A 14743-nucleotide genomic window follows, 5' to 3' on the forward strand; every position below is an offset into this window, starting at 1 on the left:
TTGTGTACAGTGAATACGTGTGTATTTTCAGTGGCTAGTGCTGTTCTTCATCATGACATCTGTAGTTGTTGTTTTACTCCACAAATTAAATGATGCCAGATTTAACAAACAAAGATGAGGAATGAAGGATTACAATACAAATTCTAATATCTTTCAAGTGTTAGTGAATATTATTTTTTAATTTATTTACTCGTTCCTTTAATATAGATGTCCACAGGAGACTTTTAAGAAGGTACATAAAACAGATGGTAGATACAATACAAGAAGCTAGATGGAATACAACAATGTAGATAAAATATGGACTTCCAGGTCAAAACCTCAACCAGCTATAGTTAATTGATGCTTTTATGATTCATGTAATTAATCAAGTTAATTAGTCCATAGTTTCAATCTTAAACATTTTGAATTTCATGTGAGGAGCGCTGTCTAGCCTTGACCCATTTTTTGGGGGGATGAGGGCAGATGGATGGTGCTTGTGAAGCAAAGAGAAGCCAGAAAATTTTCCCAGCACCAAGCTGAACTACAGTAACTAACTGATGACTTCAAACACCCAACCAGAGGAGTGTCTGAAGAGCATTTTGAAGACGGTTCTCATTGGCAACGGATAGCTGAGGCCATCTGACAGAAGAATCCAATTAAAGGGGGAACAAAGATTTAGTTTCAGACTTGTATTGAGTGAGAAAGAGACTGATAAAACTGGTTAAGATGGCATAAAGCTGACTTTATGCAACAAGTCGTTTTTGCCGCTTTGAGCTCCTCTGTCAATATCAAGGCCAAGGAGGGTATGCATTTCCAACCAAAGCAGAGCACAAAGGCTCCACGGCAGTGAAAAATTGTAGCTGTGATCATTTTTGACATTTTGTGTGAACTTTCTTTGATAGAAGCAATGCAGCCCCCTTTCAAAACACCCGAAGTAGTAACAACTAAGTATTAAATGTCATCGTTATTTACTTTCATTTCAGAATTTTTACCTTTGCCAAGGAGGATATTTTTTCATCGGAGTGGGTTTGTTTGTGTGCAACTTCCTATCTAATGTATTTGATGTCAACCTAGGTTTTATCGATGGGTGTTCTTCCAAGAATATACGCTCCTCCCAATAGCTTTCTTTTTGCTGTGGACATCAAAAGATGAATATGAGTCATTCCAAACACTGGTCATAGCTAGTACAACAACTTTGAATGTAGACATCAAAAGATGAATATGAGTCGTTCCAAACACTGGTCATAGCTAGTACAACAACTTTGAATGTAGACATCAAAAGATGAATATGAGTCGTTCCAAAGATTGGTCATAGCTTATACAACTTTGACTGTCCTAAAGCTGTAGAAGGCGTTGACTGGGTAGATGAATGAAAACAGCAGCAGTTGATGGAAGAAACATTGTGAACGCTTCAAAGAAAAACCCTGACACAACTGTTAGTGACATTAGTGACAAGGAGTAAAGGTATCACAATCTACTGTTTGCAGAAGATTTAATGAACAAAAGTACAGCAGCTTCACCAGAAGATGCAAATCACTCATGAGCAAGAAGAACAGGTAGGCCTACAGTATGTCGGACTGTAATTTGGCACAATGAGCCTAAAAAATTATAGGAAAATGTTTTACTGATTGATGAGACAAAGATTAACCTTTACCAAAGTAATGGAAATACTAAAGTTTGGCAAAACAAAGGATTTGCTCATATTCTCATGCATACAAGCGTATCTGTAAAACAGAGTCATAGCTTGTCCTAGCTTGGCTTCTTTTGGGATGGGGTCGTTTATCTTCATTGATGTAAGCAACAATATCGACTTAGTCTACAGACAATATAAAGGAGATTATTTTTTTCCCACAATTACTGTAAAAACAGTTCTCGGGTGTCTTATTAACATGTGACATGCTTTATTCCAAATACCCCAAGTATAGAGAATTACAGCAGTTTCATCAGAAAATTAACAACGACTCACCTTGCCACATATAATGCGGAACCAATGCGAAAAAAGTGAGCGTCCGTAAAGACGATAAAAACATTTTCAGTCATTGAGGGAGCACTTCATTCACTATACTTTTCAATTAAGAGTGCAGATCTGAATATGGCAAATGCAACAGACACGTGGGCAAACATAAATACAAACACTCCCACCCGAACCGCGGCAACAACTTCACTGATTGCCGTTTATCAGAAGTTAATCTCCATAGTATGTTATCGATACAGTAATTTGCACCCAAATTGATTTTGAGATACTTCATCATGCAGCAACATAACCTAAAACACACTGCCAAAACAACAAAGGAGCTTATCAGGAATAAGAAGTGTAATGTTTTAAACTGGCAATTAGTTAATCTCTACGGTGGCCTGGAAGTTCAAAACAATGTAACAAATTGTGAAACACTTTTACAGTTCAGAAAACAAATGAACAAAAGCCAAAACACTTTTACATTTCAGAAAACAAATGAACAAAAACCGAAAATCTTATACATTTCAGAAAACATTTGAACAAAAACCAAAATACTTTTACATTTCAGAAAATAGATTAACAAAAGCAGCAACACTTTTACAAAAGATGAAACAAATTACAAAAGACATATTACATATAATTCTAAATCTATTAAATCTAAATTACATTATAATTCTAAATCTAAGTTATCAGATCAAGATTTAAATACCTGGAATTAAACGCTAAAATGAAGATAAAGGAATTGGCCTCACTGTTCCCACACTTTTGGAGGGGAATGGACCTCTTAAATTTTGATAAGGTCATTTGATTGTTCTCTGAATTTAAAAAAAATGTGTTTAATAATAATAATTTTTAAAAAATCCCAATTAACATGGTCAGGCTGTTATGCAGATGCGTTCAAGTAATATGTTGATGTTTGTGTGCCTCCACAGCGAGAAAAGCTGATCCATGAGCTAGAGGAAGAGCGACGCCTGCGTCTGGAGAGCGAGAAGCGTCTCCGAGAAGTGACGGAGGAATCCGAGCTGGGCCGGGCACAGATCGTCTCCCTGCAGCAGCAATTCTCCAGGTGAATGAGCACCTAAAACTCAATATGTTCACTTGACCTTGTTATCTTCCATGACGCTTGAGCTATGAGTAAGAGGACAAAATGTAAAGTGCTCAAACAAAGCCTCCCTTCACCTCTTTTTCCCAGCTGGTCTGGAGGTCATAATTTGCAGATAGACAGTCAGTAGTCATGCAGGAGTCTTCACATTAGCTTACTTAAATATTAGCTGCTTATCTCCTCATTAGAAAAGCGCTTCACACTTTAATGATCCCAGCGTGCAGCCGCAGACTCTTCGGCAAGGGAGGGTTGTAATATTTTAAAGAGACATTTCGATGATTAGTGCATATTTTAAAATGTCCCATTGATGCAACAATGCCCTCAATTGCTCTCTCTTCTGTCTGCATAGCATCCTTGCACCACAGCACTGCATATTTTTTGCTCACATTTTCTCAAATTATGATATTTTACTTTGACGTCTGTCTATTCAAAGCAGTTTCCCACCTAGTAGCAGGATGCATTCTTCTGTCTGTCTGTGTTGAAATTGTTCATTCAGACCACCGTTTCCCCTTCTGCCAGCGTGCACAGACATGTGATTATAATTTGAGAGCTGTAGCATAGCAGCTAGCTTCCCCTCTGAGTGAGATTCACGTAGCTAGTGTGGCGGCTTTATGGGAAGAGTCCTTCTAATAAGAGAGAAGCTTATACCTGATTGGGTCCTGCATAGGTCCCAAAAGAATCATCTGGATGGATGCCTCTCATTGGGCGTCGGACTACTGAGACTGTCTCGCCAAAGATTCCATTATAGCCTCCGAAAAAGGTGCTTTTTGTTCAGATGTTCAGTTCCCTGCTCAGCTATTGTTGTCATTCTGCAAGGGTTCTGTTCATTGTCAGTATGCTGGATCTCTGTCATTTCTGCCCTCAAGACACCTGGAGTGGGGAGGGCTCACAGAGGTCAGCGACCAGCTTCATGCGACTGCACACAAAGAAGCCAAAAGGATTTTTGTTATTATGAATTAAACCTGGCCATTCATTGGATAAAATGGGAACCTGGCACTCAATGGGGCAAAGAAGAGGTGGGCAGATGGATGAGAACATGATGCTAACCTAAAATCCAGACTTCTGGTTTCTTCCCTTGAATGGCATCTGCTGCTTGCTCTGCTAGTTTCAGTTAATTGGTGCACTTTTGGCAGCTCAGCTCAGTGCACGAGTGGTTGCCATATAAGCCTCACAGTTCTCAGGTTGGGGGTTTCAATCCAGATTCTGACCTTCCTATGTGGTATTAACATGTTCCCCCCGGGTTTTTGTCCGGGTACTCCGGCTTTCTCTGAAAGGAGCCTTATGGAGGGCACAAGCCAGTGCAAACTGTAGGCCGGTCCCAAGCCCGGATAAATGCAGAGGGTTGCGTGAGGAAGGGCATCCCCCTTAAAACTTTGCCAAACAAATATGAGCGTTCATCTAAAGAATTCCATACCGGATTGGTCGTGGCCCAGGTTAGCAACGTCCGGCCCCGACACCGTTAACCTGGAGGGTGCCGGTGGAAATTCAGCTACTGTGCATCAAAGATGAAGAAGAGGTGAAAAGCGGGTTCTTCGGCAGAAAAAGAAGAGGAAAGCACAAAGCCTAGAATTAAATGTGCGGACTTTGAATGTTGGCACTATGACAGGAAAATCTCGGGAGTTGGTTGACATGATTAGGAGAACGGTTGATATATTGCGTGTCCAGGAGACCAGGTGGAAGGGCAGTAAGGCTATAAGTTTAGGGGCAGGGTTTCAATTATTTTACCATGGTATAGATGGGAAGAGAAATGGAGCAGGGGTTATTTTAAAAGAAGAGTAAGAATGTCTTGGAGGTGAAAAGAGTATCAGATCGAGTGATGAGGCTGAAACTTGAAATTGAGGGTGTTATGTACAATGTGATTAGCGGCTATGCCCCACAGGTAGGATGTGACCTAGAGGTGAAAGAAAAATTCTGGAAGGAACTAGACAAAGTAGTTCTGAGCATCCCAGACAGACAGAGCGTCGTGATTGGTGCAGATTGTAATGCACATGTTGGTGAAGGAAATAGGAGTGATAAAGAAGTGATGGCTAAGTACGGCATCCAGGAAAGGAACTTGGAGGGACAGATGGTGGTAGACTTTGCAAAAAGGATGGAAATGGCTGTAGTGAACACTTTTTTCCAGAAGAGGCAGGAATGTAGGGTGACCTACAAGAGCAGAGGTAGAAGCATCCAGGTGGATTACATCTTGTGCAGACGATGTAATCTGAATGAGGTTACCGACTGTAAGGTAGTGGTAGGGGAAAGTGTGGCTAGACAGCATAGGATGGTGGTATGTAAGATTACTCTGGTGGTGGGGAGGAAGATTAAAAAAACAAAGGCAGAACAGAGAGGTGATCAGAGAAACAGGCAGGAGAGTACTTGGTGTATCTTCTGTGAGGAAAGGGGAGAAGGAGACTTGGTGGTGGAACCTCACAGTGCAGGAAATCATACAAGGAAAGAGGTTCTCTAAGAAGAAGTGGGACACTGAGAGGACCAAGGAGAGGAGAAAGGTATACATTGAGAGGTGACGTAGAGGTAGAGGTGGCAAAGGCCAAACAAGAGGCATAAGATGACATGTATGCCAGGTCGGACACTGAAGAAGGAGAAAAGGATCTATACAGGTTGGCCAGACAGAGGGATAGAGATGGGAAGGATGTGCAGCAGGTTAGGGTGATTAAGGATAGAGATAGGAATGTGTTGACTGGTGCCAGTGCTGGGCAGATGGAAAGAATACTTTGAGGAGTTGATGAATGGGGAAAATGAGAGAGAAGGAAGAGTAGAAGAGGCAAGTGTGGTGGACCAGGAAGTGGCAATTATTAGTAACGGGGGAAGTTAGAAAGGCATTAAAGAAGATGAAAAATGGAAAGGCAGTTGGTCCTGATGACATTCCTGTGGCGGTATGGAAGCATCTATGAGAGGTTGCTGTGGAGTTTTTGACCAGCTTGTTCAACAGAATTCTAGCGGGTGAGAAGATGTCTGAGGAATGGAGCAAAAGTGTGCTGATGCCCATTTTTAAGAACAAGGATGATGTGCAGAGCTGTGGGAACTATAGAGGAATAAAGTTGATGAGCCACACAATGAAGTTATGGGAAAGAGTAGTGGAGGCTAGACTCAGGACAGAAGTGAGTATTTCCGAACTACAGTATGGTTTCATGCCAAGAAAGATCCATTATTTGCCTTGAGGATGTTGATGGAAAAGTACAGAGAAGGTCACAAGGAGCTAATTGTGTCTTTGTGGCTCTAGAGAAAGCCAGAGAGGAACTGCATGCGGAAGTCTGGAGTGGCAGAGAAGTATGTTAGAATAATACAGGACATGTATGAGGGCGGCGGCACGGTGACCGACTGGTTAGAGCGCCTGCCTCACAGTTCTGAGGACCGGGGTTCAATCCCTGGCCCCGCCTGTGTGGAGTTTGCATGTTCTCCCCGTGCCTGCGTGGATTTTCTCCGGGCACTCCGAATTCCTCCCACATCCCAAAAAAACATGCATGATAGGTTAATTGACGACTCTAAATTGCCCGTAGGTGTGAATGTGAGTGCGAACGATTGTTTGTTTGTATGTGCCCTGCGATTGGCTCGCAACCAGTTCAGGGTGTACCCCGCCTCCTGCCAGATGATAGCTGGGATAGGCTCCAGCACGCCCGCGACCCTTGAGGTGTGCTTTAGGTGTGACAGAGGAATTTAAGGTGGAGGTGGGACTGCATCAGGGATCAGAATCAGAATCATCTTTATTTGCTAAGTATGTCCAAAAAAACACACAAGGAATTTGTCTCCGGTAATTGCAGCCGCTTTAGTAAGACAACAGACAGTCAATTGACAGAGAACACTTTTGAGACATAAAGACATTGACAAAAAAAAAAAACAGTCGCTTATTTTATTTATTTATTAATTTTTTTGACAATTGTGCAAAAAGTTGCAGAGTCCTCTAACACTTAGAGCAGTTCGAATGACTAATATTGCAATAGTCTGGTGCAATGACCATTGTGCAAAGGGCGCCGAGACTTCAAGCGAGTAGTGCAATAATCTGGGACAATGTTGATTGTGCAAATGTTGCAGATACTCTTCAGTCAGTGTGCAAATGGAGCAGATGCTACTCTGGCAGGAGTGGCCAGTATTGGTCAACAACAGATATGCAACAGTGAGTGCAAGAGTAATACATAATTGGCCTGACAGAAATGTGACAACAAACTCAAGACAAAAAAAATTAAATAAAATAAAAAATTGCCAGCATGTTGCAATGGAATTGTAGGTTAGGTGTTTTATGAAGTTGATTGCAAGAGGGAAGAAGCTGTTGGAATGTCTGCTAGTTCTAGTTTGCATTGATCGGTAGCGCCGACCTGAGGGAAGGAGCTGGAAGAGCTGGTGACCGGGATGTGGAGGGTCTGAGAGGATTTTGCACACTCTTGTCTTAGTTCTGGCAGCGTGCAAGTCCTCGAGGGTGGGTAGGGGGGTACCGAAAAATTGACAGTTTTGATTGTCCATTGCAGTCGGAGTTTGTCCTTTTTTGTAGCCACACCAAACCAGACTGTGATGGAAGAACACAGGACTGATTCGATGACCGCTGTGTAGAACTGCCTCAGCAGCTCCTGTGGCAAACCGTGCTTCTTCAGAAGCCGCAGGAAATACATCCACTGCTGGGCCTTTTTGAGGACGGAGTTGATGTTGATCGCCCACTTCAGGCCCTGAGCCCCTGTTTGCAGTGGTGATGGATAGGTTGACAGATGAGGTTAGACTGGAATCCCCTTGGACCATGATGTCTGCAGATGACATTGTGATCTGCAGTGAAAGCAGGGAGCAAGTGGAGGAACAGTTAGAAAGATGGAGGCTTGCACTGGAAAGGAGAGGAATGAAGATTAGCCGAAGTAAAACAGAATATATGTGCATGAATGAGAGGGGTGGTGGGGGAAGAGTGTGGCTACAGGGAGAAGCGATAGCAAGGGTGGAGGGCTTTAAATACTTGGGGTCAACCATCCAGAGCAATGGTGAGTGTGGTCAGGAAGTGAAGAAACGGGTCCAAGCAGGTTGGAACGGGTGAAGGAAGGTGACAGGTGTGTTATGTGACAGAAGAGTCTCTGCTAGGATGAAGGGCAAAGTTTATAAGACAGTGGTGAGGCCAGCCATGATGTACGGATTAGAGACAGTGGCACTGAAGAGACAACAGGAAGCAGAGCTGGAGGTGGCGGAAATGTTGAGGTTCTCTCTAGGAGTGAGCAGGTTGGATAGGATTAGAAATGAACTCATCAGAGGGACAGCCAAAGTTCGATGTTTTGGAGACAAAGTCAGAGAGAGAAGTCTTTGATAGTTTGGACACGTCCAGAAGAGAGCTAGTGAGTATATTGGTAGAAGGATGATGAGGATGGAACTGCCAGGGAAGAGAGCTAGAGGAAGGTCAAAGAGAAGGTTGATGGCTGTCATGAGGGAAGACATGAGGGCAGTTGGTGTTAGAGAGGAGGATGCAGGAGATAGGCTTACATGGAAAAGGATGATACGATGTGGCGACCCCTAATGGGACAAGCTGAAAGGAAAAGAAGACTCCGGCTTTCTCCGACATTCCAAAAACAAGAATGTTAGATTGATAGAAGACTTTAAATTGTCCTCAGGTATCATTATGATTGTGTTTGTATATATGCGATTGTCTGGTGACCAGTCCAGGGTGTACCCCGCCTTTTGCCTAAAGTCAACTGGGATAGGCTCCAGCTAACCCATGACCCTCATGAGGATTGGCGCTATAAACGATGGATGGATGGTGCACATTTCTAGGTGCATGCAACATGCAGCAAATGTCTCTGCCCATATCTCCTAAACATGTTGGCATCTTCTTTGAGTTGTGTAGCACTGTTTTTTGTTGTTGTTGTTTTTTTTTGTTTTTTTGCAATATCAGAAATAATTTATGAAAGACTTTGCTTAAATTTTTGGTTGCTTGCCTGTACATTTTGGCGGTGGTGTTCAGAACTGGCATCTGCCCCTGGAACAACTGGCTTTACTTGTTTACCTAAGCACTTAAAAATCGCAGTTTGCTCATGTTTTCATAGTTGAGATTTAAAAAAAAAACAAAAAAAAAAAACGATACATTCCTCAAGTGACTGGTCACTTAGCTCCAGACGAAGGTGCACACACATCCCAGCATACAGGCCCCCTCCCCCCGGCTGGGTTCTAAGCTTGATGTGGGTCACATGCTCAACCCCTCCTGACTTGGGTCAACCCCCCCAGAGCTTCAACGCCACTTGGTGTGGCCTGCTGTCATTAAACTACAACGGCTTAGTGGTGGACTGCAGCCCACAGCCCTGCAGCCTGCTCAGCCCACCCTGAACGTCCCTTGTTCCATATGGGCTGCGATATTTAAGAGCAGGGACAGAGGAAGGAAAACTGTGCACTGAGAGCAACATGATCAACTAACAACTACATTTGGACTTGTATCCTGCAAAGGCACAATGAGGCCTTGAGACCACGCAGACAGGAAGACTGGTGTGCAGGCAGAGGCGTGGGGGCTGCTTGGTGCCCGTACACGTATACTTGCCCAAGGATGAAGGAGGGGGTCATCAGGTAATAGGTTGAACAGCTTGTGTGCCTTATCTTATTTTTTTTTTAATGTTTTTTTTTTAACTATTTGTCATTTTTCGTGCTGGGCTTTACGGTATTTATTGGGCCATGTGTGCAAGATATACGCAGTCTGAAAACAGCAACTTTGGGCCTGATTTAATAAATGCGTGCGTGTGCAAAAACAGGCGCAAACTTGATTGCTCATGCACACAGATGTGAAAACTGATCTACTAACTAGGTGCACCCTGGATTGTGTTTGCCAAATGGGCAAAATCTCTGGCAGTTTATTTTGCACTTTCTGGGAGGAATGTATGCAAGATTGATAGATTAGTTCAGCACGTGCAATGTGATTTATCAACGCTGAGACACATTACGGTTGATAATGTTGAGTCTTTAAATACAGTGTCTGAAAGACAGGTGCAAAATGCTACTGTTGTGCGTAACGATGACTGTGGTTACTGTTGTGAGGGCGTGTAAATATTTTTGAAATGCCAGAAACACAAATGATCATGACATATCTGTTTGACAGTGCAATTTTGGAGCTTCTGGAAGATCCAATGGCTGACTTTGAGCCAGTCACAAGAAGGAGTCATGCCATATCACATATGACAAAACTCCTTTCAGCTCTGCATTTCAGTTCAGTGTGGCAATTGGTGCTGGTCTCTCCCAGATAGGTTTTTTTGGGTGTGCTCTCCTTTTATGCGGTTGCTGACCTCCTGAAAATGATCGGAGCAATAGATTTCTTTTCTGTATTATGTTTGCTTTCCTCTTCCACTAACACTACCAATTCCATCTCATCTCATCTTCATTTTGCACTTGCTGTGCTGACCCAAATTTTACATGGTGAAACCATCTGCGCTACCTAAAACGCAAAACCCTCTTAAATAAGGCTGTCTCCACCACTTTTACACCGCCCAATCTGTTAGAGTGATCATGCAATTCAGCACTTGCTATTCAGGATTTTAGTAAATAAGCCGGAGGCATGGTGGTTAGCACATCTGCACATCTGCCTCACAGTTCTGAGGACTGGGGTTCAAATCCCGGTCCCGCCTGTGTGGAGTTTGCATGTTCTCCCCATGCCTGCGTGGGTTTTCTCCGGGTACTCCGGTTTCCTCCCACATCCCAAAGACATGCAGGGAAGGTTAATTGAATACTCAAAATTGCGTGTAGGTTTGAATGTGAGTGTGAATGGTTATTTGTTTCTATGTGCCCTGCGATTGGCTGGCGACCAGTTCAGGATGTACCCCGCCTCTCGCCCGATGATTGCTGGGATAGGCTCCAGCACGCACGCGACCCTAGTAAGGATAAGCAGAATGGGAGATGAATGAGTAAATAAGGCCCTTAACGTCACTTAATTGTACTGCAGCATCAAGACTCACAATGATTCACCAACCTGCCCTACCGTTTTGTTGCTTGGCGTACTCTGTCGAGATGGTTGGTGACAACCGTGTTGTAGCTCGGCAAAAGATCCTTTCGGCACATTATTTAACGCATTAGGACACATGTGAGTGATGTAAACAGGTACGAATGGCTTTTTTAGTCTGAACTTGTCGTTCGGGCGGTCATGCTCAAATTGAGATGCCGCCGCTGAGCAAATTTAAGAGTTGAACTTGACCGTTATGTGTGCTTATGTTATTCATTCTCGGTAGCTCTGCAGAGCTTGAGCTGCAGAAAGCAACACACTCAAAGAACAAGCAGAGTGGTGTCTCTCTGTTTGCTGATCAATGCCCATTCTTCTAATCATTCTAGTACCCAGCCATGTCTGGACCAAGTCTCTTAATTTGGCACAGTGGCGAAGGCCCCCTGCTGTGCTTGGGATGCTGCGGTATGAATTGAGCCCCTGTTCCAAACTGCACATCTGGGTTCATTACAAGGAGGTTGGGCTTTTAAAGGCACTTGACGGCTCCTTCCAAATGACAATGAGGGTTGTTAAATGATAATAAGTGTCTGCACTATTTTAGAAGTAGCTCACATTTAGAAGCTTTATTGGTACTACTTTCCACTTCCACACTTGAACAGGGAAATAAGTTTGATACATCTCAGTTTTGGTCATTTAACTCCTTCACTAAATTACTAGCTAACACATTACTCCAATCTGTGTTGTTAAGTTCAACCTATTACTTCTTGTTGTCAGCTGATCGTAAACGCACACAGACGCACGCCACCCTGCTGACTTCCGCCACAGATTAAACTTGCCGGATCTGATGTTTAAAAGCATGCTGAAAGAGGTCACATTACAAGCCTTTGCGGATGTAGAGCATATCCTCACATCAAAATGGCTCGTCTGTTCTCCCCGGCGCGCGAATCCTTTTCTCATTGATTGTCGCCTACAGCCAAACAGCTTGTAATTCAAACTGACCTCATGATTGCAGTATAGATTTGTTTGTCTGGCAGCTGCTCTGGTTTCAATAAACACAACCACTGCGTCACTCTTGCACTTTGAGTGTTAAATCCTTCATTCACCTACTCTATATGTACAAAATGAAGTCTTACAAATTAATTTAATGACCAATCAGTGGCTGGACTAGACCTCTTGGTTACTCCTGAATCTTATTTCTTCATTTTAACAAGACATATTGGAAAAATTCTCACAAATTAGTGGGCACAGTTTGGGGATGGCCATTTTCTATTCCAGCCTCTACTCTCTCAGAGAACAAAATTATTCCCATAACGGAATGCTTGTATGGTGTGGAAAAACTTGAGTCTTGACCTCAACTGATCAAACACTTTTGGGATGAGCTAGAATAGAGATTTTGAGACAACATCATTGACCTCTGACTTCACAAATGTTCTGGATAAATAGACACAAATTCCCACAGACACATATCTTGCGGAAAGTCTTCCCATAAGTGGAAGCTTTTGTAATTCACACTCCATAGATTCTTCCATTCTTGTGGGTTTAATGGCCAGGTAGGTGTCCATATACGTTTGCCCATATAGTGTATCTTTTAGACTTTCACCACAGTTATACTTGTTGTGACCAATGTTCTGTCTGAAATTGTTGTTATTTGGTGTTGGTGTAGCCGGCACAGTTCTGCCTCACAGTTCTGGAGACCGGGCTTTAAAACCCGCCTGTGTGGAGTTTGCATGTTCTCTCCGTGCTTGAGTGGGTTTTCTCCGGGCACTACGGTATCCTCCCACATCCCAAAAACATGCATGGTAGGTTAATTGAAGACTCTAAATTGCCCGTAGGTGTGAATGTGTGTGCAAATGGTTGTTTGCTTCTATGTGCCCTGCGATTGGCTGCCGGGTGTACCCCGCGTCCCGCCCGAAGACAGTTGGGATCGGCTCCAGCAGCCCGCGACACTAGTGAGGATAAGCGTTAAAGAAATGGATGGATGAATGGATGGTGTTGGTGTTTATTTACTCCATGCATGCATATGTGAGCAGTGTCGGAGTCCATCCTGTGATCATGACTAAGGTTTCACACCGGAAGGCCTTCTTCAGTATCTCACACACGCCTGCTATCTATTGTGTAAATGTCTTCAGAGGCTCCGGCCATGCTGTAGTCGACCACCAATGTCTTCCTCAGTGTTGGCTGCTTCCTTTGGCCAGAGGTGAACATGTGGAGAACTTTAAGTCCTTCCAAATATGTCCAGGATGTGAGAGAAAGACTCTTGATCTGGCTCCCTCTCTGTCTTTTTGTCCATGGGCTTGCCATACAGACCTGGCATCATGCAGTTTATTGAATTTAATCATCATTTGTTGGAAGGAAGTAAAATACCGGTGGTCAAATGTTGAGACTTGGTGGTGATTAAGCTTTTGTAACCTCCATGTATGGTTCTGGAAAGTGGATTAAAATACACTTTTTGAGTTCCGGCACTCCAACATATAAGAAAGGGTCTCCTTGCATGTTTTCGGCACAACAGCTCTGAGAGGATAAGAATAGCTTAGCGTCAGGCTAAGCCAGGCAATCATCTGTTTGCTTCACATGAGGAGTGTAAAGAAGAATAGAATATTCTTGAGCCAAAGCGCACAATTTTGCATGGATTTTCTGCGGCCACGTAAGGCGATTTGTCGCACGCAAACCGCAAACCACCCCCCGATGGCCTCAATTCAGACGCACAACCAGGTGATTGTTCTTCCTATCGCTTCAGCAGCTTTGGGGTTGTGCAATTGTTCTTTTGTCAAATCTGATTAATGGCTGCGGTCAACTTGTGTGTCTGACAGCGGCGATAAAGTGAAAGTGTGACCTGTTGAGTTGGACAAAGAAAATTTCTGATCTACTCGCTATTGTCATTCACTGGTGTCAAAAAGTGACAGCATCTTGGACCCTATTTTTCAGTGGTAAATTGTGTTCATCTTAAAAATCTACATTTATATTGGTCTCACGCTTATAAATGTAGATGATTGCTTTTTCCCCAAAAATATGCTGGCAGCCCATAAGCCCAATCATCTTGCTCCCGCTTTGTCTAAACGTTCTAACAGTATGAGAGCTATTACTATAAGTAAACAAACCAGCAGTACGTGTCAGTGTGGAAAGGGGAAAAGGAAACATATAGAGAAAAGAAGAGGTATACGACGGCACATTGAGAGTGAGTCCTGGCATGTCAGTATGCACAGAAAGTGTTGACTTTAATGAGGCCAAAGCCTCTTATTTCCCATTAAAGAGCCATTACACACACACACGCATTCATGCACACTGATGAAAGAGAGTAAGCCACGTCAACAGTTCATCCCAGCAAGCTTCTCCTTGTTTCCTATATGATCCAAGACTACCAGCCGGTTTTCATCCCAGCGGGAGAGGACTTATTTACATGACCCATATGGGAAAGTCTCGACCACATCAGTAGACAGCGCCACTGTGGGATAATGACACAGCGTGAGCGTAACTAGTACAGGATCTGTTTCCAGGCTGGCTCAGAAACATGGACTGACCACACTGCATATGGCTTTAGCTTTGAGCACTCAGGTTTACTTGATGACAGTGTTGCCCTTTTTAGTCTCGACACCCACTTTTTTCAATTTTCTACACATGGGGCTCAGAAATTTCTGTGCTGTATTTCGGTTGACATTGTTAAAATTGGAGCCGAACTGATCAGTTTCTTCCACTTATGTAAGGGACTCACAAAAAGTAGTGTTCGAGCAGTCGAACAGAGATGTCCACATAAACACAGATACAGTATGTTTTGATTCCTTGTCATTTAGAAAAAGTCAATATCTTCCCAAAATACATTGCAATACACTGC

General features: G+C 43.3%; 1 protein-coding gene across 10 annotated transcripts in view; it reads left to right on the forward strand.

Moving 5' to 3' along the window:
- LOC133479653 (nck-associated protein 5-like) overlaps nucleotides 1-14743 on the forward strand; it is a 103623-nt gene that overhangs the window by 54541 nt on the left and 34339 nt on the right. For 9 of the 10 annotated variants that reach the window (XM_061776969.1, XM_061776977.1, XM_061776916.1 and 6 more), the window contains one exon: nucleotides 2869-3002. In XM_061776969.1, coding sequence (XP_061632953.1) covers nucleotides 2869-3002 — 134 coding nt within the window. Of the gene's footprint in view, nucleotides 1-2868; nucleotides 3003-9522; nucleotides 9558-14743 lie in introns of those variants that run through there. The other variant, XM_061776960.1, reaches the window with a different exon arrangement.

Source organism: Phyllopteryx taeniolatus, chromosome 1 (genome assembly GCF_024500385.1).
Source record: "Phyllopteryx taeniolatus isolate TA_2022b chromosome 1, UOR_Ptae_1.2, whole genome shotgun sequence".
NCBI classification, from domain to species: Eukaryota; Metazoa; Chordata; class Actinopteri; order Syngnathiformes; family Syngnathidae; genus Phyllopteryx; species Phyllopteryx taeniolatus.